Raw genomic sequence first — 27,431 nt, 5'->3', positions numbered from 1 at the left:
AACTATTAGCCGTATTACCCTGACATACTTCCCCGGTGCTGGAGGGACGCCTTCACTTGGTGACAACCTGATATAACCAGCCAGCTCGTCTGACCAATTATATACATGTCCCTCAGCTCCCTCCCTAGTCCCCCAAAACGGGAATGGTGGACTGTAGGATGAGGGCATCTTCAGCCTGGAATCCACAGAGTTCACGTCCAAATGAATCTGAGACTAATAACAGTAACAACATTCTTCCCCGCCATTTCCTTCCAACTCCGTCACAACAGTAACAACATTCTTCAACTCCATTTCCTTCCAACTCCGTCACAACAGTAACAACATTCTTCCCCGCCATTTCCTTCCAACTCCGTCACAACAGTAACAACATTCTTCAACTCCATTTCCTTCCAACTCCGTCACAACAGTAACAACATTCTTCCCCGTCATTTCCTTCCAACTCCGTCACAACAGTAACAACATTCTTCAACTCCATTTCATTCCAACTCCACTCCACCTCTCCACCCTTTGCATCTCCTCATCGCCTCCATGTTAGAGAATGACATGACAAGCAGCCTGCGCCAACACATAACACTCCTGTCATTATACGACAGAGACACATCAAGACACCACCCAGCCCTCTTCAGCTACCAGCTTCGATTTGGGTTGGGTGGTATCACAGATGACACGTGCCCCACTTGTGGAACAGGTCCACACAACATAACACACATAATGCAGCACTGCACAGCACATGGCACACTAACATATAAACATAAAAACAACGGTGTAGGGAACCTGTGGGACGATCTCATAGGGACAGTTGCTTACCTGCTGCCGACGGGTCTGCTGGGCCAGGCTTGACCGGGTTTAAACAACAATGTGTTGCACTAACCTTCCTGATAGTGTCCTCTGGTGTTACACAGGTCCTTGATAACCCTAATGGTGCCAGCGTATAGCTTGCTGAAGAACTCTCGGTGCTTCTGCGTCAACTATCATCATCATCATCATCATCATCATACAGTGCACTAACCTTCCTGATAGTGTCCTCTGGTGTTACACAGGTCCTTGATAACCCTAATGGTGCCAGCGTATAGCTTGTTGAAGTACTCTCGGTGCTTCTGCGTCAGGCAACGACGGGTGTAGCTGTCGATGCACTGAAGACCTTCCAACAACACCCTGACCAAGGAGACAAGGACAGAGTGAAGTTAGGTTCATCATCATCATCATATGCTTTACCTCCACTTATCACCATCATCATCATATTCTTCATCTCTACTATCCTCATCAACAAACATAATCGTCATCATGGCCTAAAACGAAAGAGTAGGTCAGGTTAGGCTATGTTAGGCTGGGGTAGGTTAGGTTAGACTGGGTTTGGTTAGGTTAGTTTAGGTTATGGTAAATGATGTTAGGTTAAATGATATTGTGTTAGGCATTAAAGTGTTGATGATTCTGAGTAAAGTAAAGACGGGTGTAGTTATCGATGCAGTGAACACCTTCCAACAGCATCCTGACGATGAAGGAGAATCAGACCAGCGCGTATCGACGGCACGAGGGTGATGCGTGTCAAAGTCCATGTGCGAATATATGCAAGTATATAAAAGGACATACCATACTGTTCATTCAACCTGTCCTAAAACTGCCATCCCTCCATCTTGAGTGCTGAGTTATAACAATAGATTATCACTTGAATACGATGCTAGGCAGGAAGAAGTGACAGCAAAAGGATGGAAAGCCACAGCATTGTCTTTCTGCCACTGAGCTATGTGAAACAAGCTACAAAAGATGAAAATTTGGTCAGGTTAAAGTAAATGAAATATACCAACAACCACTTAAATGCCAGCCACGGCTTGGGTTCCAACCTCAGACTAAAAGCAGACTGAAAGGGCATCATGCTACAGACTGAGTCACCGGAGCTCCTTAGGCTGTTATCTAATCCCTCCCCCTCCAGAAATCTCTCTAAAGATAGCCTAAATATATTCGTCAGGTGATTATAACACTAATATGAAAACACTCTCATGGTAGGGAAAAATTTCATTTCATATGCAGATTATCTCCTCGTCCTTCTCCTCCTCCTCCTCCTCATCATCATCATCATCAATAAACAGTGATGGCTTCATTTCACATGCAGAATATCTCCTCCTCCTCCTCCTCCTCTTCCTCCTACTCCTCCTCCTCCTCCTCCTCCTCCTCATCATCATCATCATCATCATCATCATCATCAACAACATCATCATCCAAGGATGTCGTATTTTGTTTTATTCTTACTTCTATCGCGCGATTCCATTCAGCTAACACGAGCATCCTATAGGTTTTTCACCTTAACTTGGTTCAGATTTATATCCTTTTGTAGCTCGGTGACTGAAAAATGCCAGTGCTGCAGGTCTACATACTTTCCATAGCACTTCTTCATGACTGTCATCATATACTTGTGTTACTCTATTGTTACACAACAGCATTCAAGATGGAGAGATGGCAATTTTAGGCCAAGTTAGTATAAAAGGAGTATAGCAGTGAGGGATTACTGATGGATATATTTAACATCTCTAGTCTGAAAAGTCTTTCCAAAACTGAATAAAATCGTCTGGATACAGCAAAAATAGAATGAAAAAGACGTCATGGCAATGAAGTGGTCAGGTGGGTAGTTCAAACATTTGCTGCAACTATACTAACTTTAACTCGGCGTACAATTACCATACCTCCATCTTGAATATGCAGTAGTAATGCGAGATTAACAACGGAATATAATGCTAGTCACGAAGTAGTGCTGAGGAAAGGGTGTAAATATATAGTGACATGTAGAGATGTATGGTATGTAGGATGACTGCTAGGCCTTGATAGCAGGCTGTGAAGCCTATGCCCAAAGTCGAACGCAAAAAAAAAAAAAAAAAAAAAAAAAAAAAAATCTATGCTGTAACTGAGCTACGTATAATAGGCTGCAAAAGAACGAAAATCTCGGCCAGGTTAAAGTGAACGAACTATACCGTACACGAGGAACAGTTGGTAATACCCAGTCTTAGGTTTATGCCTATCGACTGCACGAGGGTCGTTACGGCAGACCATCAGTTTGTGCTGAGTCCCAATCTTCCCTCAGAACACGACCCGCACTAGTCAGCTGACATCCAGGTTCCAAATGTACTGTTGGGTGAATAGGGACAAGGAGGAAACTAACTGCGTCCACCAGTCTGACCGGCAGCAGAACCGAACTCTGGTTGTTTCAGTTGCGAGGTGGGTGTGCTAACCACTGCACCAGCAGGTCCCCCACACTGGACGCGGATCGATGAAACAGCTAAACTCTGGGTCACTCGGCCGCTAAACCCCTTTACTACGAGAATGGCTGCTGGAGAGGCACGCCTTCTCGCGGTGGCACTGATGTAACTGGTCGCCTCCTCTGCCTGGTTATACTTCCCTCACCTCCCTCCCTAGCCTCCGAAAAGACGATGGTGGACGGCAGGAGCAGGGCAACTTTACCCTGCAGTCAACTGTGTTCACGTTTTAGATGAACCTGTTGTTCCAACAACAGCAACGGCAACAACAACAATTACCACCAGTACTACTACTATTACTACTACTACTACACCTACTACTACTACTAGTAATAATAATACCAGTAGTTATTACCACTCGAAGCTCATTTCACTCTTGCTATTTCCACAGTCACTTTTAGTCATTTAAGGCTTTCGTAATTGGGGGAGTTAGACACAGGCTTCATTAATCCCTTCAACAGAGTAATGCCATTTATATTTTATTTCTGTTACCTCCAGTCTTGGTAAACTTTATGAACTGAAGGGGTTGCATACAGCCTTCACAAACCTCTTCATTAGGAGAAATTTTGATTTTACTCTTACTATATCCAGTCAGTTTCATACAGCTTAGAAGAGAACTTTCGAACCCAAAGTTCATATTTCCTCCATCAAACTCCACCCTTCTTTCACCCCAAGAACCAAATGATATAAACTCACAGACACATTCTACAGAGCCAATCAATGGTCGTCACAAAACTGAGGTTCTTATCTGTGAAGACCCCAAGCAACTTCACACACATGGTAATGCCCCCGTTGCTGCAGTCCTGTTGTACCTGATACCTCTCTTCCACCTCAATTATTCACCTCTTTCATCACAATTCTATTCCTCCACCCAAACTATGCCCCCTTTCCACCAAAACTTTTGCTCTCTTACACCTCAAGTCTACTTCTCTTCCACCAAAGTCTACTCGTCATGCACCTCAAGTATACTCCTCTTCCACTTACAGTCAACCCCTCTTCCACCACAAAAGTAAGAATACAAACTCACGGGCACATTGTGTTGAGCTCGTGGATGGTGGCAGCAAAGCCCAGGTCCTTATTTGTGAGTACCTCCAGCAGCTTCACACACACGGCAATGTCCCCGTTGTTGCAGTCCTGCTGCGGCCCACGTCCCCCGCCTCCGTTGTGCCGTCGCCGACCACTGTGACCCCCACCGCTGCCGCTGCGGTTATCCTCTGACCTATCCTGTGCCAAGGGGAAAAACAAGGGTTAAATAATAGCAAATATAAAGAACATGTTTCCTCGCAGTGAATCGATTAAACAATTTACCTAACAATCTGACCAGGAAATATAGACTTTCCATTTTATTACAGGTAACCTTAGATTATTTCATGTTACGGTTATCCTCTGGCGACTCCTGTGGCAAGATGATGAAGAAGAAGGGTTAAATAATAACAAATAATATAAAATTAAAGTATCCTTGTACTGAAACAGCTGACGTGACGTACTTTTCATTTGATTCGTCTTATTTCCAGACAAGTTTATTTAGCTAGTGAGAGATTTCTTGAACTGATGGAGTCAGAAATAATCTTCATTAACCCCATCACTACCAGAGGTTTGTCCTAAACTGAATAAAATCGTCTCGTGGATGCAAGAATAAAATACAAAAACACGTCACCGGATTGAGGGGGTTACGCCAATTACTTAACATTTTGATCAGTAAATATGGGCTTTGCATTACATTACAACCTCGGATTATTTCATTTAGCTCAGAGTAACCCACCAATTTATTTACCAGGGTAAGTTCAGTGCAGCAAATACTTGTAACCTGCATGACTTAAGCTACCTGACTATACTCTTTTTACACTTACTTGATCCAAAACTGTCATTTTCCCAACTTGAATGCCGAGTTGCAACAATAGATTCAACTCTAGAATATGATGCTAATCACGAAGAAGTTCTGCGGAAATTATGAAGAGCCGTAGCACTGTCTTTTCCCACTGAGCTACGTGGAATAACCTCAAAAGGACGAAAATTTTGGTTAAGTTGGGATGAAACGAGTATATGTGACAGAAATTAACTAACCTGATATGTACAGGCAATAACAAATAACATTACAAACATATGACGAGGAAGTATGACAGGCACAGAAATTAACTAACCTGATAATGTACAGGCAATAACAAATAACATTACAAACATATGACGAGGAAGTATGACAGGCACAGAAATTAACTAACCTGATAATGTACAGGCAATAACAAATAACATTACAAACATATGACGAGGAAGTATGACAGGCACAGAAATTAACTAACCTGATAATGTACAGGCAATAACAAATAACATTACAAACATATGATGAGGAAGTACTCGTATGACAGGCACAGGGACGTGGACACAATGGTTCCTAAACACCTCTTTCTAAGTTATTTACCTCTCATATTACACCTTAACTCTTCCATTATGATGATGTGCTTTATTAATTCTTGCCACTACCAGACCATCGTATCAAGATTAGGATTTCATCTATAGTTCTTTCACCTTAACTTGACCAAGGTTTTCGTTCCTTTGCAGCTTAGTTTGACGTAGGTCAGAGGAAGAAACAGACAATGCCATGGATGTGCATCCTTCCCTAGCACTTCTTTGTGACTAGTATCATTCTAGTGTTAACCTATTATTGCAACACAGCATTATAGACGGAAAGACAACAGTTCTAGGTCGTTAAAGTGACGAAGGTATTGTAGTGAAGGTGTTAATGAAGAATGTCTCTCTCCAGTTCCAAGGGTGTCAACTAAACTAAATACAACCGTCTAATCGTGTATAGAAGATGTAAGATTTTATCATAGTGAAGGGATTTATATTCTGTTTTATGTTCTTTATATCTGTTTAATATCATCATCATTATCACCATCATCATACCAACTCTCAATTTCTACCTATACAGTACACTTAGAGCCAGAAACAAATTATATAAATGCATTAGAGTAGGTAGGCCTACACTATGTCATCATCATCATCTTTTGATCATATCGCCACTAATTTCCAGCAAAAGAAATGGAGCAAGGGAGGGTCTATTAAAAAAAAAAAGGGGGAGGGGATATGACGGGGATGATAAACATCATCATTAATTATTTATCATCATCACCACCACCATTTTTGGAAGTAATGCACGAAGCAGTACTAACAATATTCACAGCAGCAGTAAAGACCTTTGAACAACTCTTCCACATCAAACAACAGCAACTTCCACAGTACATAGTCTCTCTCTCTCTCTCTCTCTCTCTCTCTCTCTCTCTCTCTCTCTCCACCCAGTACCCATAATGAATCAAACGCACGTAAAAGCACCTAATTCAGTATAGACGGTTCGATACCCGGGTCGAACGCTGATATACGTCCACATAACTTCCCGCCAAGTCCGGTAATTTGCCTGACGTGATTCCCACCCGTCAATATTGCCACTAAATATACCTTGGTGCGGAAAGCGGTGCTGCAGTGGTTAGCTCGTGTGCCTGGCAACTGACAGAACCCGAGATCGATTCATGGTTAGCTCGTGTACCTCGCAGCTGAAGGACCCCATCTCTCTCTCTCTCTCTCTGCAACTGCATTTGTAACTCCACCCCTTACTCAACCCCATACTTCACCCACCTTCTCTCCGCACGCAATTCTACACACTCCATCCCTTCCACTTAAAAAAAAAAAAAAAAAACGCCTATTGCAGCTCACCTCCTCCAGCCAGACCAAACGTCCCTCCTTATTCCACTCTCTATTTTATTTCCGCTTCCTGTACCTGATCAACAGCTTTTCAAGTGGCCTTTCCATCTCCACCTCCTCCACCCCACCCCCAACCACCACACTCCACTCCATAAACTCCTCCCCATCGCCACTCCACATCGAATTCCACATACTATACTCCCTCCACCTCACAAAATTCCACATCTCACACGCTTCACCTCACCCATAAATTTCTTTCCAAATCCACCATCCACCACATCCCCCCCCCTCTCCCATTTCAGCCACCTTCCCAGGCCTTTACCACTTCTTCTGCCCTATTCCACCCAGCCCAAAAGCCTCGCCGCGATTCCACCCACAGAAATCCATCTTATACTATAGATTAAAATCATCCCAACCTGGCTTACCCTAAGATGACACCTAATCCATTTCACACCACCCAATGTCCACCCAAACTCCACTTCCGGGACCTTGCCAGCGTCTCCATCTCTTGCAACTCAGTCCACATCCTCCATCTCTTCCACCTGGCCCAATAGCCTCCCCATCTCCACCCAGACACCCTTCAACCAACCAACCACCTGCATTGTATCAATTTCCTCCCCCAGCTTACTTCCTCCTCTCAAAAATCTCCTTCCTCTACTTTACTCCTTCCACACTCTACCCAACAGTTTTTCCACCAACTCGACCTCTTCCACCCTGCCCAACAGCCTTTCCACATCCACCCAGATACCGTTCAACCACCCTGAAATGTCACTTTCACTCCTACGAGTAGTTTCCATCACATTCCACTTGTTCCACCTTTCCACCTCACTAAATCTATCTATCTATCTATCTATAGCCCGACGCCCTAATCCCGCAAAGGGTGGCCGCAGACAAAACGCCTCCAAGTCACTCTGTCACCCACCATTTGACTACCCTCCCCCCAACTCACCCCCCCCCTCACTAAATACCTTCCCCAATTCACACACCTCATCCACTTCACCCTTCCAAAAAAACTGCTTCCAAATTCACCCTCTTCCTACTCCATCCCCCCCACACTCCGCCCAGTACTCCAACTACTCCACCTCTTCCACCCTGCCCGACAGCCTCTCCACCTCCACCCAGACGTCGTGCCTCCACCCCCAGACCCCACCCGCCTCAGCCCGCCCACTTCACTGCACTCCACTCAATAAAGTCGCCCTTCTCACTGGGTGCGCTCTCACTGGCCGGGGCAACGCAGGACTCCACCCACAGGATCTGTTTGGTCCACCCACATCCTCTCCACACCGTTCCTACACCTCTTCACACACTTCCCACCTTTTTTTTCAGTCCTTTCCTACATTCCTCCATTTCCCATCCACTCTCCCTACCTCCCCACCCCTCCTGTTCATAGCTAAACCCTCCCACACCTCTATACCCCGCCACTCTTTCCCCTCCCCAGTTTCGCCCTCCTGTCCCCTCCCTCACTTATTCCGACATTCCCCTTCCTTCTTTCCCCACCCCTCCCTCCCTCTCCTCCCTCCCATCCCCGTCCCCTTCCCGCACATACCTACAGTAAACCCTCCCACATATTTTTTCACCGCCACTCTCCTCCTCTCCCCTCCACTTCCCACTCTCGACCTCCACTTCTCCTCCTTCCCCCTCCACCCTTTTCCACCCCTTCTCTTCTATCCACCCCTCCCCACCCTTCTCTTCCATCCACCCCTCCCCACCCCTTCTCCTAACACTTCCGTCCCTCTTCGCCCCCTCCAGCCTTCCCCTACCACGTTCAGCCTCTCCCCATCACTGTGTAACCTCGTCCTCTCCCCTACCAGCTCCACCCAACGCATTTCTTCAGTATACCTCCCTCCATTTCCTGCTGTCCTTCCATCCTCACCCACCTCCCAACCAGTCCCGCTCATCCTAACCTCACTTACACCGCCTGCCCCTCCTCTCCACCGTCCCCTTTCCTCCACACTCTCTCCAGTTCATCCCCACCCATATCACTGCGAGCTCCACACATCCACGCCCGCCGCCCCACAGCCACCCACCACATCCTACCCAGCCCCGTCTTATCCTAACCTCTCCCCAACCTTCCCCATCTCCATCCCCTCCCAGAAGTTCTCCCAGTCCACTTTCCTTCTCTCCTCCTTTCCACAGTACCCTTCCCTCTTGGACCATTTAATCGCCTCCTCAGCTCCACCCTTTCTAGCCCCGCCTATTCAAATCTTCACCCCCATTACTACCCCCCCCCACAGGTTTATCCCCGCCTTTTCGAGCTCTGCTCATCCTCGCCTACCGCCTGTCTCATCTTACGCCATCCACCACTCTCTCCCCTAACAACTTTCGCTCTTCCTTTCTTTTCTCCTTCCCACAAACTCCACCCTTCTCAAGCCTATCCCCGTCCCCAGCCTCCCCAACCACCTCTGCTACTAGCCAGACTTATAATACCCATTACATTTCTTTAGCCCTTCCCTCTCCTGCCCATTTGTGCCCACCCCTCCCCACCCCTAGCCCACCAGCCTCCTTCCCACCTCTCCCTCTCTTTCCTCTCCACCTACATCTCTCCTTCCTCTCCCTTTTCTTTCCACTCACACTAACACATTACAACTTGTTCTTTCACTTCTTTTTTCTTCTACTTTCCTTTCCATCCCACACCATCCCACCCTTGCCTCTTCCCATCTCACAACCTTCACCACTGTCGTCTATCCCCACCTACAATGCCCCGCCCTTCCACAGCAGCCCCACCAATCCCGCCCACACCAACCCCACCTAGCCCCGCCCATCCCTGCCTCTCCTATCCCCCACCAAGTTCAACCCACAACACCCCTTTAATACCCCCTTTGAATCGCCATCCCTCCCCATAGTGATGCTGGAGAGGGACGCCTTCATGTGGTGGCACCGATATAACCAGGTGGCTATACTGCCTGGCTAGACAAACCTCCCTCAGCCACTTTACCCCAAAGGAGAATGGTGGAATGCACGAGAAGGACAATTTAAGCCTGTGGTCCATCGGGTTTACGTTTCAGATGAACCTGGGGATACAACAACAACAATAACAACAGCAACTACTATAACTACTCTCCGGTTTGGCTTGCCACTCCCTTTTCCTTATCTCTCCGCCCCTACCATCCCTGCTCCGCCCACTCCCGCCTCTATTGCCCCGCCCATCCCCGCCCACACAGTCTCTCACTCGACTGCTTCCTCTCCTACAGGTATGAACTCCGCTGGGCCTTCTGCTTGTTACCCTAAACACTCACACGAATTCAGTCCCTTGTGTGCCATCATGTCTTGTGTTGGTGTATCCTTGCCATCACAGGACACTCTTATACATCTTTGGAAAGCCTCTCCTACTGAAGAAATTAGTCTCTCGTATTTAAATAAATAAATAAAATAAATGGTTTGGCAGGAAGGAATAAGGAAGAACTAGCACCAAACCCTAATATGGCAATATGGCAGGAGTCAACTTCACCCCAAACTCCCCGGCGTTCATAATTCAACTCATTCTGTCCACACCCGGTCATTGTTGGAAAAAACTGATTTTGAAATACGAGTATAAACTGTTTCAGGAGGAAGCTTTTGTCGCCTGGGGATTTAAGAGGTCAGACGGCTGTGGCTGTGGCCTATCCGCTGAACTCAGCACTGAAGGGGAAGAGAGGCTTAGCATGACCTTCCAGCACTATCTATCTATTTATCAATCTATATCTGTCTATCAATCTATGTTGAAAGCTTCTGGAATTAGTGTCCGAATATTTATGTTGGTATGAAGGCTGGATCACTTAGTTACAAACACTGTTCTTTTGTTCTTTGAGTATGCCTGGCTGTGTAAATATCTCTATCTACTGTATCTATCTAACTATCCATCTATCACTCACTCACTGTCTACTGCGGGTTAAGGTGTGTGGATCATATGTTACTGTAAACTATTCGTTATCTTCACTGTCCAACACTATCTACCTCTCTATCTATCTACCTTTACCTTTGCATCTTTGTATGACCCACCTGTGTTGTGCCGGTAAAGGTGTGTAGGTCATCACTGGAGGTAAACAGTGCGTTATCCTCACTGTCCAACACACTGCCAGCTTCTCCACCCAGCTGCCCAGGTTGGTACTCCTGCCCCAACACAGCACCTGTAGGCACGACACACACCGTTAATTAACTGTCAAGATAAAGGTGTGTACACAAGTCACATGATGCTTAGTTGCAGTGCTATAATAATAATAATAATAATAATAATAATAATAATAATAAACATACACCCACCACCTACACACAAGTACGTACTTGAACACAAAAATATAATACAATCACGCAAATATACAAATACACATACTGGTACAACCATATACAGTACACACATATATACACATATAATCACACGTACATAATAAACACACAATTATACATGCAATCACGTAAAGATACAAATACGGACATACAAATACACATTCACACACCATACACACACAAACATGCACGACTACACACATATATATGCGATATGTAATAGTACACTCATATACAAAGACGAATACAAACACAAGCACACAAACAAATAAAAAAACACACACCAGACAGACAACCACACACATGCAATCACATAAACCACACACACACACACACACACACACACACACACACACACACACACACACACACACACACACACACACACACACACACACACACACACACACACACACACACACGATATTCCCTCCGAGCATTTGGAAATCAATGAAATGAAAATTGAGAGGTTACCCACCACAGGATTTACTTGCCCTTACTCTCTCTCTCTCTCTTCCTTCTATTCCTCTCTTCCTCCTCCATCTCCTCATCCACTCTCTTCCTTCAGCTCTCTTCCTCTTCCTTCCGTCTTCTACACTGTCAACCTCCTCCTCCATTGATTGTCAAGGTGTTTCCCAATTTTCTCTAACTCAATTTACTCTCCCTCTCTCTCTCTTTCATTCTGACCTGTATTCCCCTCGCTCACTCCCCAACCAATTTCTCTCTCTCCCTCCCGTAACTTTACACTCCCTCTCACTTTGTTCTTGTTTGCACACTCTCTCTCTCTCTCTCTCTCTCTCTCTCAAATACCAAACATAACCCCAGCCCCTTTTAATCCATAACAGTTCAATACTTTGTGATTACCGATGTTTAGTGCAGGCAAAAACTGAGCACATGAAAAAGACTACCTATAATGATGACTGTTGTGTGTGTGTGTGTGTGTGTGTGTGTGTGTGTGTGTGTGTGTGTGTGTGTGTGTGTGTGTGTGTGTGTGTGTGTGTGTGTGTGTGTGTGTGTTTTCCTATCACTTCTCTGCAATATCTGAAGGGGGTCCAAGTCGGGCTGTACCTATAATATCTTCACAATAAACACAATTCTGGTAGTTGGGTAGACTTGCTACATAAATGAATGATGTTGTTTACTCGTCTCCGCCGCCATCCTGCTGTCCAGGGTAACACCAACCATGTATTAATTAATCTGGTATGTACATATTCGCCGTATCAACATTACTTAAATGCCACACGAAACATTCTTCTCGGAGGGAAAGTGGTAACCAGAATCCATCCCTTCTCATGCTGGCTAAGTACCGTACGAATGTGGAGAGGGTGGCTGTAGTGAGAGTGATGTAAGTGAGGCAGAAGTGCTAGTGTGTGTGTGAGTGTGAATAATCATGTCACCTGTATCAACAACAAGGTGTGAACATATACAAGCACATGAAAGGCATCGCTGCCACCACACAGTTTAAATGTCCCACACTTACGAGCATCAAACCCTAGACTTGAGTCACAGGAAGATGGCGAGACAAGCACGCTACCCAGCAAGCAACGTGGCAAAGGACCTCATACACACTGGTGCAGTTAAACACCACAATATTAACTACTGTATGAGCTTTGGAGTCTTAAACCTTGAGGGATGTCTTATCTCCGTTGCTCTGACTAAAGCCAGACGATTTTATCACTAAGAACCCTCCTGAGGTCTGAAAAGTTACTAAACTAATACATAGGAAGGACTAGGCAGCCTCCTCACTAAAAGACACAACGATTCTGTATGTACAAATCATACCAAAAACGCAGGTAAAGGAATCTGGCAAAAACTCTGCATCCGACGCCTAAGCCCCACCGTACAGCCTTCAGCTTCACCTGGTCTGTTAAAACACTACTCTTTCTACGTCATTCTTATACTGTGGCACCTTTGTGCAGCGCCTCTAATGACTGTGTTTACAGTGGAAAATTAACACGCGAGGCAGGTGGGCAGAAACGAATCTTCTAAGAGGACATGAGGAAAGGGTGGCGGGAAATGATGGGGTGCACATCTTTTAATGGGGGAATGGGGGACGAGTTGGGGGTGGGGAAGAGGCAAAGACGTGTAGTTGCCGTGTTTTCTACAGCACAGGAAGTGGGTGGATGGTGGGTGGGGGCACGGTGGTCTCCTCTTTTGGGGGGATGGGGAAGAGAGGCACATTTTAAGGGTGGGGAGATGGGGAAGGGAAGTATGGGCGTATTTTCCTCTAAGGGAGGGATAGCGAATTGGTATGGGTGGGAAATGGGTGGGTAGGGGGTGGGATGGGGTGGGGTGGGGTGTAGACTCGTATCCTCCATTATTTCCCTAAACTCACATTCTTCTGGTGTATGTTTTTGGTGAGTGTGGATTCTTTCGTCTTTGTTATTTACGTGAGAGGAACTTCTGGTTAAAAATTCAGTGACTAAAACTTTGGGATGCTGAAGATGGTGTGGATATAACATGAGTGTAGTAATGGTGGTAATGATGATGATAATACCAATAATAATAATAACCATCATCATCATCATCATCATCATAATAATAATAATAATAATAATAATAATAATAATAATATGACGAAGAAGAATACAAGTAATACTCATGATAATGATGATAATGAAGATGATGATGATGATGATGGAAGATAAATCAAGATAATGGCACTAAAACTCGAGTGCAAGAGAGTGGAAATGGGCAAGGATGTAGGCAATGTCATCAACTCTCGCATCAACCCCTCTCTCTCTCTCTCTCTCTCTCTCTCTCTCTCTCTCTCTCTCTCTCTCTCTCAGCATTTCCTCTTCCCTCACGTCTTTATCCTCTCTCCTCCTTCCTGTCCCTCCTCTTTTCTTACCTTCTTTCTCACTCCCTTTCCTCCCTTCCTCCATCAGCGACCCATTATAAAAGCCTGCTGGTCTTGACGTTCCTTTCCTCTCTTCACCCCTTACCTACCTCCCTCTCCTCTCTTCCTTCTTCAATCCATTCATCCCTCATCCTCTAGTTTCTCTTCACCCTCTCTGAACACCATCTCTCTCCTTCTCCCCTTTTCTCTCTCTCACACTCACACATCACAAAAAGATCTCTCCTAACCTTTTACTCCTTCGCCCCTTCCTCAATCTCTCTTATTTCCCCCAACGTCTTTCATCCTCTTTTCTCCTCTCTTCTCTCCATCTCTCCCTCCCACTCCACTTTTCTTTCCATCTTTCCCCCTCCTCTTTTAACTCCTCTTCTCCCTCCTTCCTTTCCTCTCTTTCTCCCTCAGTCGGGCATTATAAAAGCCTGCTGGTCCTGACGTGCCTAATTACTCAGCACAATTTTTGTCCAGGAGATGCAAAGGCCACACCCTCACCCGTTTTCTGCTGTTGTTTTTTCTCGTTTTCCCTTGAGCTCTGTCGGGCAAACTTTCTTAGTCCTTGTTCCTATCTTGACATGATGAGTTGTGAGGGACTGGGGTGGGATGAGAGAGGGGTGGGATGGTTAGTGTGTGTGTGTGTCCATCCTCTCTCTCTCTCTCTCTCTCATACACACACAAACACACACAAGGCAGGTCTCTCCCGCCGCCCCCCAAAGAGATGTTGGTGAGGAAGCCCTTAATACAAAGGCAGAGAGGAGAGTCACGCTTCCTTGACACCGGACGAGAGAGAGAGAGAGAGAGGGACACACACACACACACACACACACACACACACACACACACACACACACACACACGGCGTGGGTAAGTCGCCTCCTGTCTTGCTGCTCAGATCTGTGGCAGGTTATGTAGACTGGGTTGAAGTCCATGGGGTATACACGATGGAGAAGCACTTTGTTTACCTTTGACACCTGACTACACACACACACACACACACACACACACACACACACATACAAACACCATGTCTCTATTTGTCTCACTGCCCCTCCCCATGTGTGTGTGTGTGTGTGTGTGTGTGTGTGTGTGTGTGTGTGTGTGTGTGTGTGTGTGTGTGTGTGTGTGTGTGTGTGTGTGTGTGTGTGTGTGTGTGTGTTCTTACCTAATTGTATCTTTACAGGAATGAGTCAAGCTCGTACTGTCCCGTGTCTTAAACCATATTTATCGTACATATCCTTAAATTTGTGAATTGTTTTGGCACTTACTATTTCATTCGGTAGTGCATTCCACTGATCAATTGCTCTGTTTGGGAAACTGAATTTCCTTACGTCTTTATCACCTCTCTTCTTATGCAGTTTTTTGCAGTGTCCTCTTGCTGATGCTTCCCCATAGGTTAAGTAATCATTTACGTCTATTTTCTCCTTCCCTGATATGCATTTATATAGCATTATCATGTCACCTCTTTTCCTTCTCTCCTGTAGTGTTGGTAAATTCAGTTTATTTAGTCTTTCTTCATAGCTTAGATCCCTTAAACTTGGTACCCAACTTGTAGAGGCCCTTTGAACTTTTTCAATCTTGTCTATGTGTTTTTTGAGATGAGGACTCCAGACTACTGATGCATACTCCAGGATTGGTCTGATGAATGATGTTATTATCCTTCTTAGCATGTCTTCATTTACGTATGTGAATGCTATTCGCATATTTGCAAGCAGTGTACACATGTTCCGTACCTTCTCACTGATGTGGTCAGCCGGAGATAGTCTGCTATCGATAACCACACCTAGGGCCTTCTCTCTTTCTGATGTGTGTAGGGTTTTATTTCCTAACGTATAATCCCAATCAGGTCTTTTTCCACTTTTACCAAACTTGATTACATGACATTTGTCCACATTGAATTCCATTTGCCATGTATTACTCCATTCATGAAATTTATTTAATTCTTCTTGTAGCTCTTTACAAGAGTCTGTGTTAGTAATTCTCCTTTGTATTTTTGCATCATTTGCAAACATATTTAGATAGCTTTCATTTCCAGTGTTACTGTCTATATCATTTATATACACTAAAAATATGATTGGTGCCAGCACTGAGCCATGTGGTACTCCACTAGTCACTTCTTTCCATGATGAGTAGGGTAGTGGATGTTGGAGTGGCCCTGGTGAGAGAGGATAGTGTTTGGAAACTCCCTGTACTGTTGTTTGCAGATGATACTGTGTTGTTGAGTGAAGATGAAGGGGAGCTACAAGGCTTGGTGGATGAGTTTGAGAGAGTGTGTAAGAAACGGAACCTAAAGGTGAATGTAGGGAAGAGTAAAGTGATGGTCTTTGAGAGAGGTGAAGTCAGTGAATGTATAGCGAGGTTGGATGGTGAGGAATTGGAAAATGTGAGTACGTTTAAGTATTTGGGTAGTGTGATGAGTAAGGATGGAGGTTTGGAGGGTGAAGTGCTTGAAAGGGTACAGCAGGGAAGAAAGGTTGCTGGTTCCTTGAAAGCAGTGATAAGAAACAGGGAAGTGAGCATGGAAGTAAAAGTTACTACATGACAGTATTGTGATACCAACTCTAACGTACGGAAGTGAAGCTTGGACGTTGTTGGAAGGACACAAGTCAAGAGTGAGAGCAGTGGAAATGAGTTATTTAAGAGGAGCTTGTGGAGTCACGTGGAGAGACAGGCTGACGAATGAGGATATAAAGGAGCGTTGTGGTGTTGATGTGGATGTGATAGGAAGCGTTGTGAGGAACACACTGAGGTGGTTTGGCCATGTGGAGAGGATGGAGGGTGAAAGACTGACGAAGAGAGTGTATGTGAGTGAGGTGGAGGGTGGAAGAGGGAGGGGGAGACCGAGGATGAGATGGAGGGATGGGGTGGAGAGGTATATGAGAGAGGGGGGTGTGAGTTGGGAGCAGGGTAGTGAAATGGCGGGGGACAGGGCGACTTGGAGGCGATTTGTTTGTGGCCACCCCAAACGGGATTGAGGCGTCTGGCAATAGATAGATAGATAGACTGTTTGGTGTGGTACTGTGTCAAATGCTTTCTTGAAATCTAAATAGATACTGTCCACCCATCCTTCTCTTTCCTGTATTGTGTCTGTTACTCTGTCACAGTAGCTCAACAGATTAGTAACACATGATTTTCCTTTTCTGAAACCAAACTGTCTTTCTGTTATCATATTGTGTGCTTCTAGATGATTTACCCAAGCTTTTCTTATAAGCTTTTCTAATACCTTGCTTACAACACTGGTCAGTGATACTGGTCGGTAGTTGAGTGGATTTTGTCTATTCCCTTTCTTGAATAAGGGGACAATGTTTTCTTTCTTCCAAATATCAGGTAGTTTACCTTGACTCAAGGATTTCTTGAAAATTAAAAATAATGGTTTACTTAACTCCTATGCACATTCTCGTAGCACCCAACATGAAATCTCATCAGGACCATTTGCTTTTCCTCTGTCTAATTTACTTAACTCCTCCTGTATTACTTTTTCTGATATTTGTATATCTGGTAGTATATGTGGGCATGCATGTTCCACATAGTCCCTCTCAAATTTTTTTTCTTCTGTAAAAACTGATTGGAAATTCTTATTTAGTGCTTCACAATTATCCTTCTCTTGTGTATAGGTGATTCCCTCGTCCGTAATGGATTGTATTTTATCTTTTACTTTGGTTTTGCTTCTGATGTAGCTGTAAAATAGCTTCGGTTGATCACTACTTTTATTTATGATATCCTCCTCACTCTGTTTTTGGGCTTCCCTCCTTATTCTTGTATAATCGTTTCATGCCTGTTTGTAATTATTATATGCCCTTTCACTATTGTGTCTTCTGTATCTATTCCACAACAAATCTCTTCTTTCTTTTGATTTTTTACATTCTGTATTGAACCATTTATTTTTCTTTTCTGCTTCTTTGTGCTGTGGGATGTACTTCTGGACTCCTATTTCATAAAATTCACAGAATTTTTTATATACAGCATTTAAATCTTGTCCTATAAGCTCATTTTCCCAATCAATTTCTAAGAAATACTTCTTTAGGTCGTGATAATTTCCCTTTTTATAGTTTAGGCTCTTTCTGTAACTTTCATTGCTGTTAACTATGTCATATGCTATCCTGAAGTTGCAATTTAGTACTGCATGGTCGCTTTTGCTGAGTGGAGGGTGATATATTAAACTGTCAGTATCATTTTTTTGGCCAAGTAAATATGAGATCTAGCATTGAGGGTACATCTAGTCCTATTTTTCTGGTGGTTTCCCTCGCATGTTGCGTTAGGAAAAGCTCTTGCACGAGATCCAGGAGCTTTTAGTCCCAACAGCTTTCTTGGCTTATTATATCTACAGTATTCCAATTTATATTTGTATTAAAATCTCCAGTTAGTATAATTCTTTCCGATTTCTCTTCTATTTTATGTAATAATGATCTTAAACTCTGAATTGTACTCTCTGCCAGGTCCTCATATTCGTCTCTTTCCCATGTGTTTGATCTGGGTGGCATGTACAAATTGGCTACAATTACTTTCCCTTCAAATGTATTGATCTCTACTGCAATCAATTCTACTTGTGAGGGTATATCTAGTCCTATTTCTTTGACTTTTAGATTTTTCTTAGTTAATATTATAATTCCTCCTCCTTTTTTTAAGTTCCTATCTCTTCTCCATATATTATATTCCTCTAAGTTTAGTATGTCATTTGATATCCTTGGTGTTAATTTTGTTTCAGTTAGGCATATTATATGTGGTTCATTTTCTCTGACATAATCATTCATCTCGAATAATTTAGTTACCATTCCATCCACATTTGAGTACATCAACTTTATCATCTTGTTTATATACTTGTCATGACATGGTTCTACTACCTTCCTCCATTTTATTCCCTCCTGTTTATGTACCACTTTCGTACCAGCAATCCTATTACTTTGTAAAAAAAAATTATTCTTCTCCTCTTCTGATCTTCCCTCATTTTTTGTTTTTGCTTCCTCCCTCTTCTTTCAGTAATTCCAGTTCCTCTTGTGTTAGGCATCTTTTTATCCATGCATTTTTGAACTCCTCTTTTTCCATAAGATTCTTTGCATTTTTTAGTATCTCCTCCACGGTGTTTACACTCTGGAAGGTTACCTTTAGAGGTCTTGACTTGCTTTTCTCGTATTTCCCTAACCTTTTGTGTTCCTTTATGTCCTTACTACAGATTTCCTCTGATACTTCTTTCAATAAGCTCATTACATTTGCCAGCTCCTTTTTGTCTCTTGAGATCTTGTTATTTACTTCTTCCTCTTCTATACCAGTGATTACTATAGATTTGTTGATATTTACTGAATCTCTGACTAACTTTGGATTGTTTTGGATTATTCTTTTCACTTCCTTTTTAATGCTTTTTTCTTCCACCCTTGTTTCTAAGTCTTTCTTTACTTTCACCATTTCAGCATACGTGGTTTCCACATCATTTTTGTAGCTTTGCACAGCTTCATTCACCTGTGTTATCTTCTCCTCAATATCACTGCTCTGGTCTATCAGACTGCTTACTTGCCTAATTGTCTCTGTATCATTTTTGAACTCTTCCATAATACTCTCGTGGTTGACTACTGTACTTGCCATTTCACTCATTTTCCTCCTAAGTGTACTCACTTCCACTGTTAGTTCATCTATGGTTGTGTCTTTCTTGTTGGCCTCCCTTCCTAGTTTTTCTATTTCTTCCTTTTGCAAGTGCATCTGCTTCTTTATTTCATCAATCTCATTTTGAAAAGCCATCTCCAGTCTGTGTACACGCTCCACCAATTTATTGTGAGTCTCCATTTCAACCAGTTCTTGGTAGAAATCATCATCCTGCTTTCTACCTTTATCTCTTTTCTTTTCCAAATTTGCTTTACTAAAGTATGTGGCCATTTTGCAATACTAAAAGCACAGAGTACTTACATTCCCAGGGGCAGTTGTAGAGTGTGTGTGTGTACAGAAGAGGAGTGAGAGAGAGGACCTACAGTACTATGCACACAACAGGAAGATCCCAAAACGGTTTTACTATACCAAACAGTGCTTGTGTGGGGGAACCTATGTCACCTCAGGCACCTCTCTCTCTCTCTACGGCATGTATATATTATCTACGCAGGTCTCCCCGGAGTTGAATAAAGTCATTTGGTGATATCATAAATACAATAAAATATGCCACTACACTGAAGAGATTGTTGGACACAGATTGTAACCAATACACTACAAGGTCTATCCACAGCTTATCTGCTTCACTCCCATGACCTACTTTAAGATGAAGGAGCATCATTAGAAGCAGCCCTATTCATCTGCTTCATACTAACGATTTTCGGAAACGAGGTGTTTCATTCCTGTACACTTTAGCAATTTTAGCGAAGTCACAACACAGGACAGCAAACCACACCACACAACTCACCATACCACACAACTCACCACACCACCTTTCCAAACCACACCACACCACCGCATCACATCATACTACATAAAATCACCCTCCCATGCCACATCAAGGGCATCAATCGAAGGGCCTTGAAGTTCCCAAATGTAGTACCGCTTTACTTAGTCATTATAGTGTTGCTACTTTCATATGACATTAATCAGGTCAGGAGACACTTGTGGGATTGAAGGGGTCGATACGGCTTTAAATTAACTCCTGGGCAATAAGTGGTGCTGCAGAGGCAAACCTTGTGGTGGCACTGATATAAACAAGCGGCTCAATGGCTTGGTTATATAAACATTCCCCAATTACTTTCCTATCCCCCGAAAGGAGGATGGTGGACTGCAGAAGGGATTATTAAGCCTGCAGTCCACTGGGTTCACGTGTCACATGAACCCGAGGCAACAACAATGGCCTAAACAATCAATTTCCACCATAACGGTAATAACGTTGTTTGTAAGTGGCAGGATAACAGAGAAAATACGTGAAGATTCTAGAGGCTTAAAATAATATTTAGGCGTTAGCAAGCAGAAAAAAGTATTCGTACTGAAAGGGATACACGAGACAGGGCAGATGTTGACAAAGATTGCGCCTGACTTCTTTCCTGTCAAAATTTTCTGTCCTTCCTTTCTTGCATCTATCTGTCCCTTTCCCTGTCACACTGTTCTGTCCCACTGTGTGTGTGTGTGTGTGTGTGTGTGTGTGTGTGTGTGTGTGTGTGTGTGTGTGTGTGTGTGTGTGTGTGTGTGTGTGTGTGTGTGTGTGTGTGTGTGTGTGTGTGTGTGTGTGTGTGTGTGTGTGTGTGTGTGTGTGTGTGTGTGTGTGTGTGTGTGTCCACTTTTTACATTCGTTTCCCTCTGTCTCAATTTTTTATCTCCCTCGTCTCTTACTTTCATCCCCCTCTCACTTCTTTTTATTTTCTCTCATTCTTTCTCCTTTCTCCCCCCTCCCTCTCCCTCTTTTCCACTGCTGTTCTCTTTCCCTCCTTAACTTTTGCTCTCCCTCGTTTTCTTTATTCTTTCTCCTCTATCTTTCTCACTTTCTCTAAATCCTCAACTACCCATTTGTTTGATCTCTGTTTCCTTCGCTTAAACATCGTTACGTGTTTACCGTTTATTCTCTCTCTCTCTCTCTCTCTCTCTCTCTCTCTCTCTCTCCATCCTACAAAGCTGCTACGCCTCCGACAATCACAGAATAGGGGTCACATACTCATAAAAGGGATTTGTGTTAGATGGGGCTATTGTATATGTTGTGAAAGAGAGAGAGAGAGAGAGAGAGAGAGAGAGAGAGAGAGAGAGAGAGAGAGAGAGATTTATGAAAAGACGGAGGGAAAGAGGCGGGGAGAGAGAGAGAAAGAAGGAATGAGGGAGGGTAAAAGAAAGAAGTAGGGAGAGAGGGAAAAAAGGGTAGAGAAGAAGGGAAAGAAAGAAAAACTGGGGAAGAGAGAACGGAAGGAGAGGAAAGGGAGATAAAAGAAGGGACAGAGAGAGGGAGGCAGAAGGAAGGGGAAGGAGGGAAGGAAAAAGGGAAAGGGAGGACAAGAGGGATATGGAGGGAAGGAATGTGGATGGAAGGAAGGGATGTGGGAGGAAGGAATTGAGAGGAAGAAGGAAGGAGGAATGGAGAAAAAGAAAGGGAACAGAGGGATGAAAGAGGGCCTGAGAAAGAAGGAGAGAATGGGAGGGAGTGGAAGGGAGAAAGAAAAACGCATGGAAAAAGTAAGAGAGAAGGATGAAGAAATGATGGAAAGAGTGGAAGGGAGGAGGGGAGGGAGGGAAAAGAGGTGAGGGAAAGTATGAGAAATGGTTAGAAAGGGAGGAAGAAACCAAAGAAAGGGAATAAATAGGGAGGGAAAACATAATGTGATGTTTCTTAATGAAGTGTAAAAATGAAACACATATAGTACACTAATTAGGCTACCCCTTAAAAAAAAAAAAAAAAAAAAAAAAAAACTGTACAAAAGGAAAATAAAAATCACTAATCCCCCCAAATTACTCAACTGACGAAGTTCGACACTGTGATGGATATTCTTAAAAAAGGACAATGAACAACCCACATAAACAACAACAACACCCAAAACACGACAAAATAAGAAACGAAACTAAAAAAATGAAACTAAATACATAACCCAAGTGGCATAAAATAATAAAAAAGAAGTTAATATGAAACTGTACAACAATAGTGAAGAAAAATACGATACAGAATATACAAATAAAAAATATTCAGAAAACAAAAAAAGAGAAAATGGAAGAATGAAAATATGTAAAAACCAGAGTGGACAAAAATTCCTCATAAGGAATGACGAAAACAACAATAATATCAAAGAAAAATAAAGTCTATAAACAACGGTGGTGCAGGAAACTGTGCACACTGCAGCGGCTGTTACTTCTTGCCCATAAGCCAGCTGGAGACATGAATGATCCAAGTTATATGGTGGGATCCAGCGTGAAGCCTTGCCAAGCCCCACATAAGCCTGGGGTGGCCGGTGGCAGGATGTGCTGTGAGGCAGGATACACCAATGGCCACACTTGTCGTTGTTTAAGCCAAGTTACAGTAAAGGGAGTATAGCAGCAAGTTAAATCAAACAGGACCTCACCCCAACTCAACGGGTTAAAAAAGGTAAACAGTATTTCTCATACATATCACGAAAGAAAGTCGTTCCTCTGTAAAATCCAGAACCCAGCACCTCCCGCCAGTACACCCGATACCCAACAATTCCCAGGCCAACCACAGCCTAACACACACACCTTTACCTGTTTATTTTTTTACCCATTTTTTTTTTATTTTTTACTTTTTTTGTGGGGTGGAAGAGGGGGTTTGGTTGGAAGTTTCAAGAAGTCTGTAATCCAAGGTATGGCTCACTGTGTGTGTGTGTGTGTGTGTGTGTGTGTGTGTGTGTGTGTGTGTGTGTGTGTGTGTGTGTGTGTGTGTGTGTGTGTGTGTGTGTGTGTGTGTGTGTGTGTGTGTGTGTGCCTACATATCTATATCTATTTACCTATCTATCTATCTGTTTATCTATGCATATACAAATACTGTATATATCAGGATCTGTAAATATGTCTATACGTCTGTACACTTCCCTATCCATCGTTGTATGTATGTGTCTATTCACCTGTTTATCTGTATTTTCATTCTACTATGTTTCTTTGTAACATCTATAAATCTACCGCCTGACGCCGCGTGCTGTGAGGGGTGGCCTGGACAAATGAACTTCCAGGCATTTGTGTCCCTACCCAGTAAGGACTCCTGTTTCCACGACACACCACCACCTTCCTCCCTTACACACACTACCCTCACACCTTACTTCTTTACCTCGTTATCCACCTCCCTCTCTTACCAACCACCATATTCTAACACATACTCCTATACTAAACTTGTCTCAACCTTGCAACTGAAGCCTAACCTCAGTTGCCAATCTTGTCAACCTACTTCTTTTCCTAACAGGACATGTATTACACATAAAAACACCAGGGATATATCATCATTGATAAACGGTGTGGAAACTGGCATCTTCGTCGGCCTGATGACCTCACAAGCCCCGGACTCTGTGGATGAGTGGGATCGTCCTAGAGTTCTCCTCATAATGACAGCCAATCAACTGCAACAATGGACACTCAGGTGGGCTTCAATTGCAAGGTTCACATAAATTCACTGTAGTTAATCTCTCACTCTTACCATCCTATCTTAAATACTTTCTCTCATCTTATCTCTCCACTTCGTTCTCGGTCTTCAATAAACATCTCTTCCTACACCCAGACTACATATCCACATCAACCCACAGCCACAACACTCATCCTACCCTATATTTCAGCACTCATCCCCAACCACTTTCACTCTTTCTCATTCCAGTCCACACTCACACCTTCATCATCACTCATACTCTCTTGCTCCAATCAACAACACCCACACCTAAACTACATCCACAACCACGTCCACAGCTACACTAACCCTCATCTATATCCATGTATACCCACTCCTAACCAATACACATATCTTCCCACAGCCACACCCACACACTCCCACAGCCATACCCACACCTACTTACAGCTACTCCTACTAAAACTACATCCATCCTACACCCAAACACTCTTTCATATCCCTACACCCAAACTAAACTTCTCTGCCACACCCACCCACAAACTCATCCACACCCACAGTCACACCCGAAATTACAGCCACTCCCACTAAAACTACTTCCATCCTACACTCACACACTCTTTCATACCACTACACCCAATCAAAACTCCTACACCCACACCCACAGCCACAACCACCCACAGCCACTCCCCCATGGCGTGGTGCAGCACATACGGGGGCAAATCCGTGGGCATTGGTAGTGTTGTGTTTGTGTTGGGTGGGCCTGGGGGAGGTGCTCCAGGATGCCGCTCAGAAAAATGTATTACCCACGAGATGCCAACCATGGGTGGAGGGGGTGGGGGGAAGAGGAGGACAGGAGGATTGGAGGAGGAGGAGGAAGAGAAGGAAGGAAAACGAAGAAAGGAAAAAAAAAGAAGTCGTAGGAGACGGGAAGAATTGATGGTAACAGAGAAGGAAAGGGAGACAACAGGATGGAGGAGGAAGGCTGGAGACAGGGAAGGAGAACTGATAAAGGGAAAGATGCAAAGGAAGAAAGACGAGAAGCAGAGAACTGATGGTGCCAGATACGGGAAGGATGACGATAGGATAAATGCAGAGGGAAGGAAGGAAATATAAATGGAGGGGTCTAAGGGAAACTGTGGAGGAGGAGGAGGAGGACGTAGAGAGAGAGAGAGAGAGAGAGAGAGAGAGAGAGAGAGAGAGAGAGAGATCCTCCTAAGGCCACGAGACTCCATCCAAGGAATACTGTAATTGGTAGTCAGTCCATTGCCTCAGGACAGGAAGGACGGGTTAAGCTGGACGGAAGTGCTGGTTTGTGGCCAGTTAGTCTTACACCTGCTCTCTGTCTGTCTGTCTGTCTGTCTGTCTCTGTCTCTCTCTCTCTCTCTCTCTCTATTTAACTCAATCAATAAAATCAACCAATCTATCTACCTATCCATCCATTCATCATACTGAGTTAATTTTCTGCCTGCCCTTTCTCTGTTTATCTATCCATTCACCCATCTGCCTATATCTATCAGCTAAGTTAGTTTTCACCAGCTCTTTCTCTCTCTCCTTCTCTTTATCTATTTATCAACCCATCCACGCATAGTTAAATCCAGTCAACTATCCAACCATCTGTCTATTCATCCACTCATCCATGTCTATATCTGCCCTTCTATTTATCTACCTATCTGTCTCGTTGAGCTAATCATCCTACTGCTCTCTCTCTCTCTCTCTCTCTCTCTCTCGCCAATCCTGAAGTGTATGCCACCCATGTCGGAGACAGTTTTATCCAGGAAGTGACTGGCAGTGCATGTAGATCCTGCCTGAAAAATTTATGCACTTGACTGATTACTGCGAGGGGGTACTTCAGAAGAGTGGGCGGAGGGGGAGGCTGGAGGAGACATTTGGTTAGGTTTGGTTAGGTAACTGCCGATCTCCATCTGTGTGTGTGTGTGTGTGTGTGTGTGTGTGTGTGTGTGTGTGTGTGTGTGTGTGTGTGTGTGTGTGTGTGTGTGTGTGTGTGTGTGTGTGTGTGTGTGTGTGCATTGTGTTTTCAAGTTTGCAGCGAGGAAAATTAGCTTCTTAAGTCATGAATATATAGTTCAGGAAATATTAACATGGAGTGGTCTCATTAACCTGTAGATGTGAAAGTCTTCCACTAACACGGAGTCAATTTAGTTAAATAAGGTTCCATTGACTATGTATATCTGCTGGTGCTCTCCAGCACAGTTTGAAGCTCAGCAAAAGAGCACTACTCGATTGTCAAAGAGTACAATGGTGCTGGGAATCTTTGCCTTAGTGTACCACAACAGGAACAGTGTACATTAGTACTCAAGTGCCAGGTGAGTGTACCACAACAGGAACAGTGTACATTAGTACTCAAGTGCCAGGTGAGTGTACCACAACAGGAACAGTGTACATTAGTACTCAAGTGCCAGGTGAGTGTACCACAACAGGAACAGTGTACATTAGTACTCAAGTGCCAGGTGACGTGAGACACCTGCACATGTCAGCCTCTACTGGTGTGTCGTGGGTGGACAACTGAGCCTTAGCAATGGTAGCCTAACACAGGACATGAGCTGGAGGCAAAGACAACAATATACACGATATAATCATCACAACCATCATCAACATCATTATTATTTTCATCAACATTATCATTACCATCATCATCATCATCATCATCATCATCATCCAGGCTATAATCATTACAACCATCATCATCATCATAATCATTACCATCATCATCATCATCATCATACAGGCTATAATCATCACAACCATCATCATCATTAACATCCTCATCATCATCATTACCACCACCATCATCATTCTCTTTACCATCATCATCATCATCATACAGGCTATAATCATCACAACCATCATCATCATCATCATCAAACAGGCTATAATCATCACAACCATCATCATCATTATCATTACCATCATCATCATCATCATACAGGTTATAATCATCACAACCATCATCATCATCATCATTACCATCATCATCATCATCATACAGGCTATCATCATCACAACCATCATCACTGTCATCATCATCATCATCATCAAACAGGCAATAATCATCACAACCGTCATCATCATCATCATTATCATTACCATCATCATCATCATCACTAATATCATACTGGGCAAAATCATCACAACCACCATCACCATCATCATCATTAACATGATCATCATCATCATCACCATCATCATCTTTCCGCACTATGATCAAAACACCTTAATATAGCGATATTAATATAGTAATTACTATAGTGCAATTACCCCAAATTAACGGAGATCCCTGACACCTTTCTGCAGGGTTGATGGCCAAGTGTAGTCAGATTGGAGGGCTGATTTGATTTATTTATTTTTTTTTTTTATTTTTTTT

The 27,431-nt window shown here is 43.6% G+C and overlaps 1 protein-coding gene across 1 annotated transcript; it reads right to left on the bottom strand.

The window, feature by feature from the left end:
- Nucleotides 1-1,004: 1,004 nt before the first annotated feature.
- On the bottom strand, nt 1,005-24,031 carry LOC145416640 (uncharacterized). Its single transcript, XM_080285575.1, has 4 exons — nt 23,983-24,031; nt 10,917-11,044; nt 4,273-4,469; nt 1,005-1,155 (listed from the first exon to the last, which is right to left on the bottom strand). The coding sequence occupies exons 1-4, from the start codon at nt 24,029-24,031 to the stop codon at nt 1,005-1,007; spliced, it is 525 nt and encodes a 174-aa protein (XP_080141701.1).
- Between the last annotated feature and the right edge of the window lie 3,400 nt (nt 24,032-27,431).

Source organism: Coenobita brevimanus, chromosome 107 (genome assembly GCF_032717465.1).
Source record: "Coenobita brevimanus isolate Jiangsu-jjx chromosome 107, ASM3271746v2, whole genome shotgun sequence".
In the NCBI taxonomy this organism is placed as follows: Eukaryota; Metazoa; Arthropoda; class Malacostraca; order Decapoda; family Coenobitidae; genus Coenobita; species Coenobita brevimanus.
The sequence above is the reverse complement of the archived record's forward strand: the minus strand, read 5'-3'. Positions and strand labels throughout refer to the sequence as shown.

Bases quoted from the DNA above. Each gene is read 5' to 3' on its own strand.
- LOC145416640 (XM_080285575.1), bottom strand. From the start codon at position 24,031: ATGAGGAGAACTCTAGGACGATCCCACTCATCCACAGAGTCCGGGGCT. The intron at 11,045-23,982 runs GTGAGGTCATCA...TCGTGCCTACAG, and splicing joins ATCCACAGAGTCCGGGGCTT to GTGCTGTGTTGGGGCAGGAG. The intron at 4,470-10,916 runs GTGGGTCATACA...CCCTTGGCACAG, and splicing joins CCTTTACCGGCACAACACAG to GATAGGTCAGAGGATAACCG.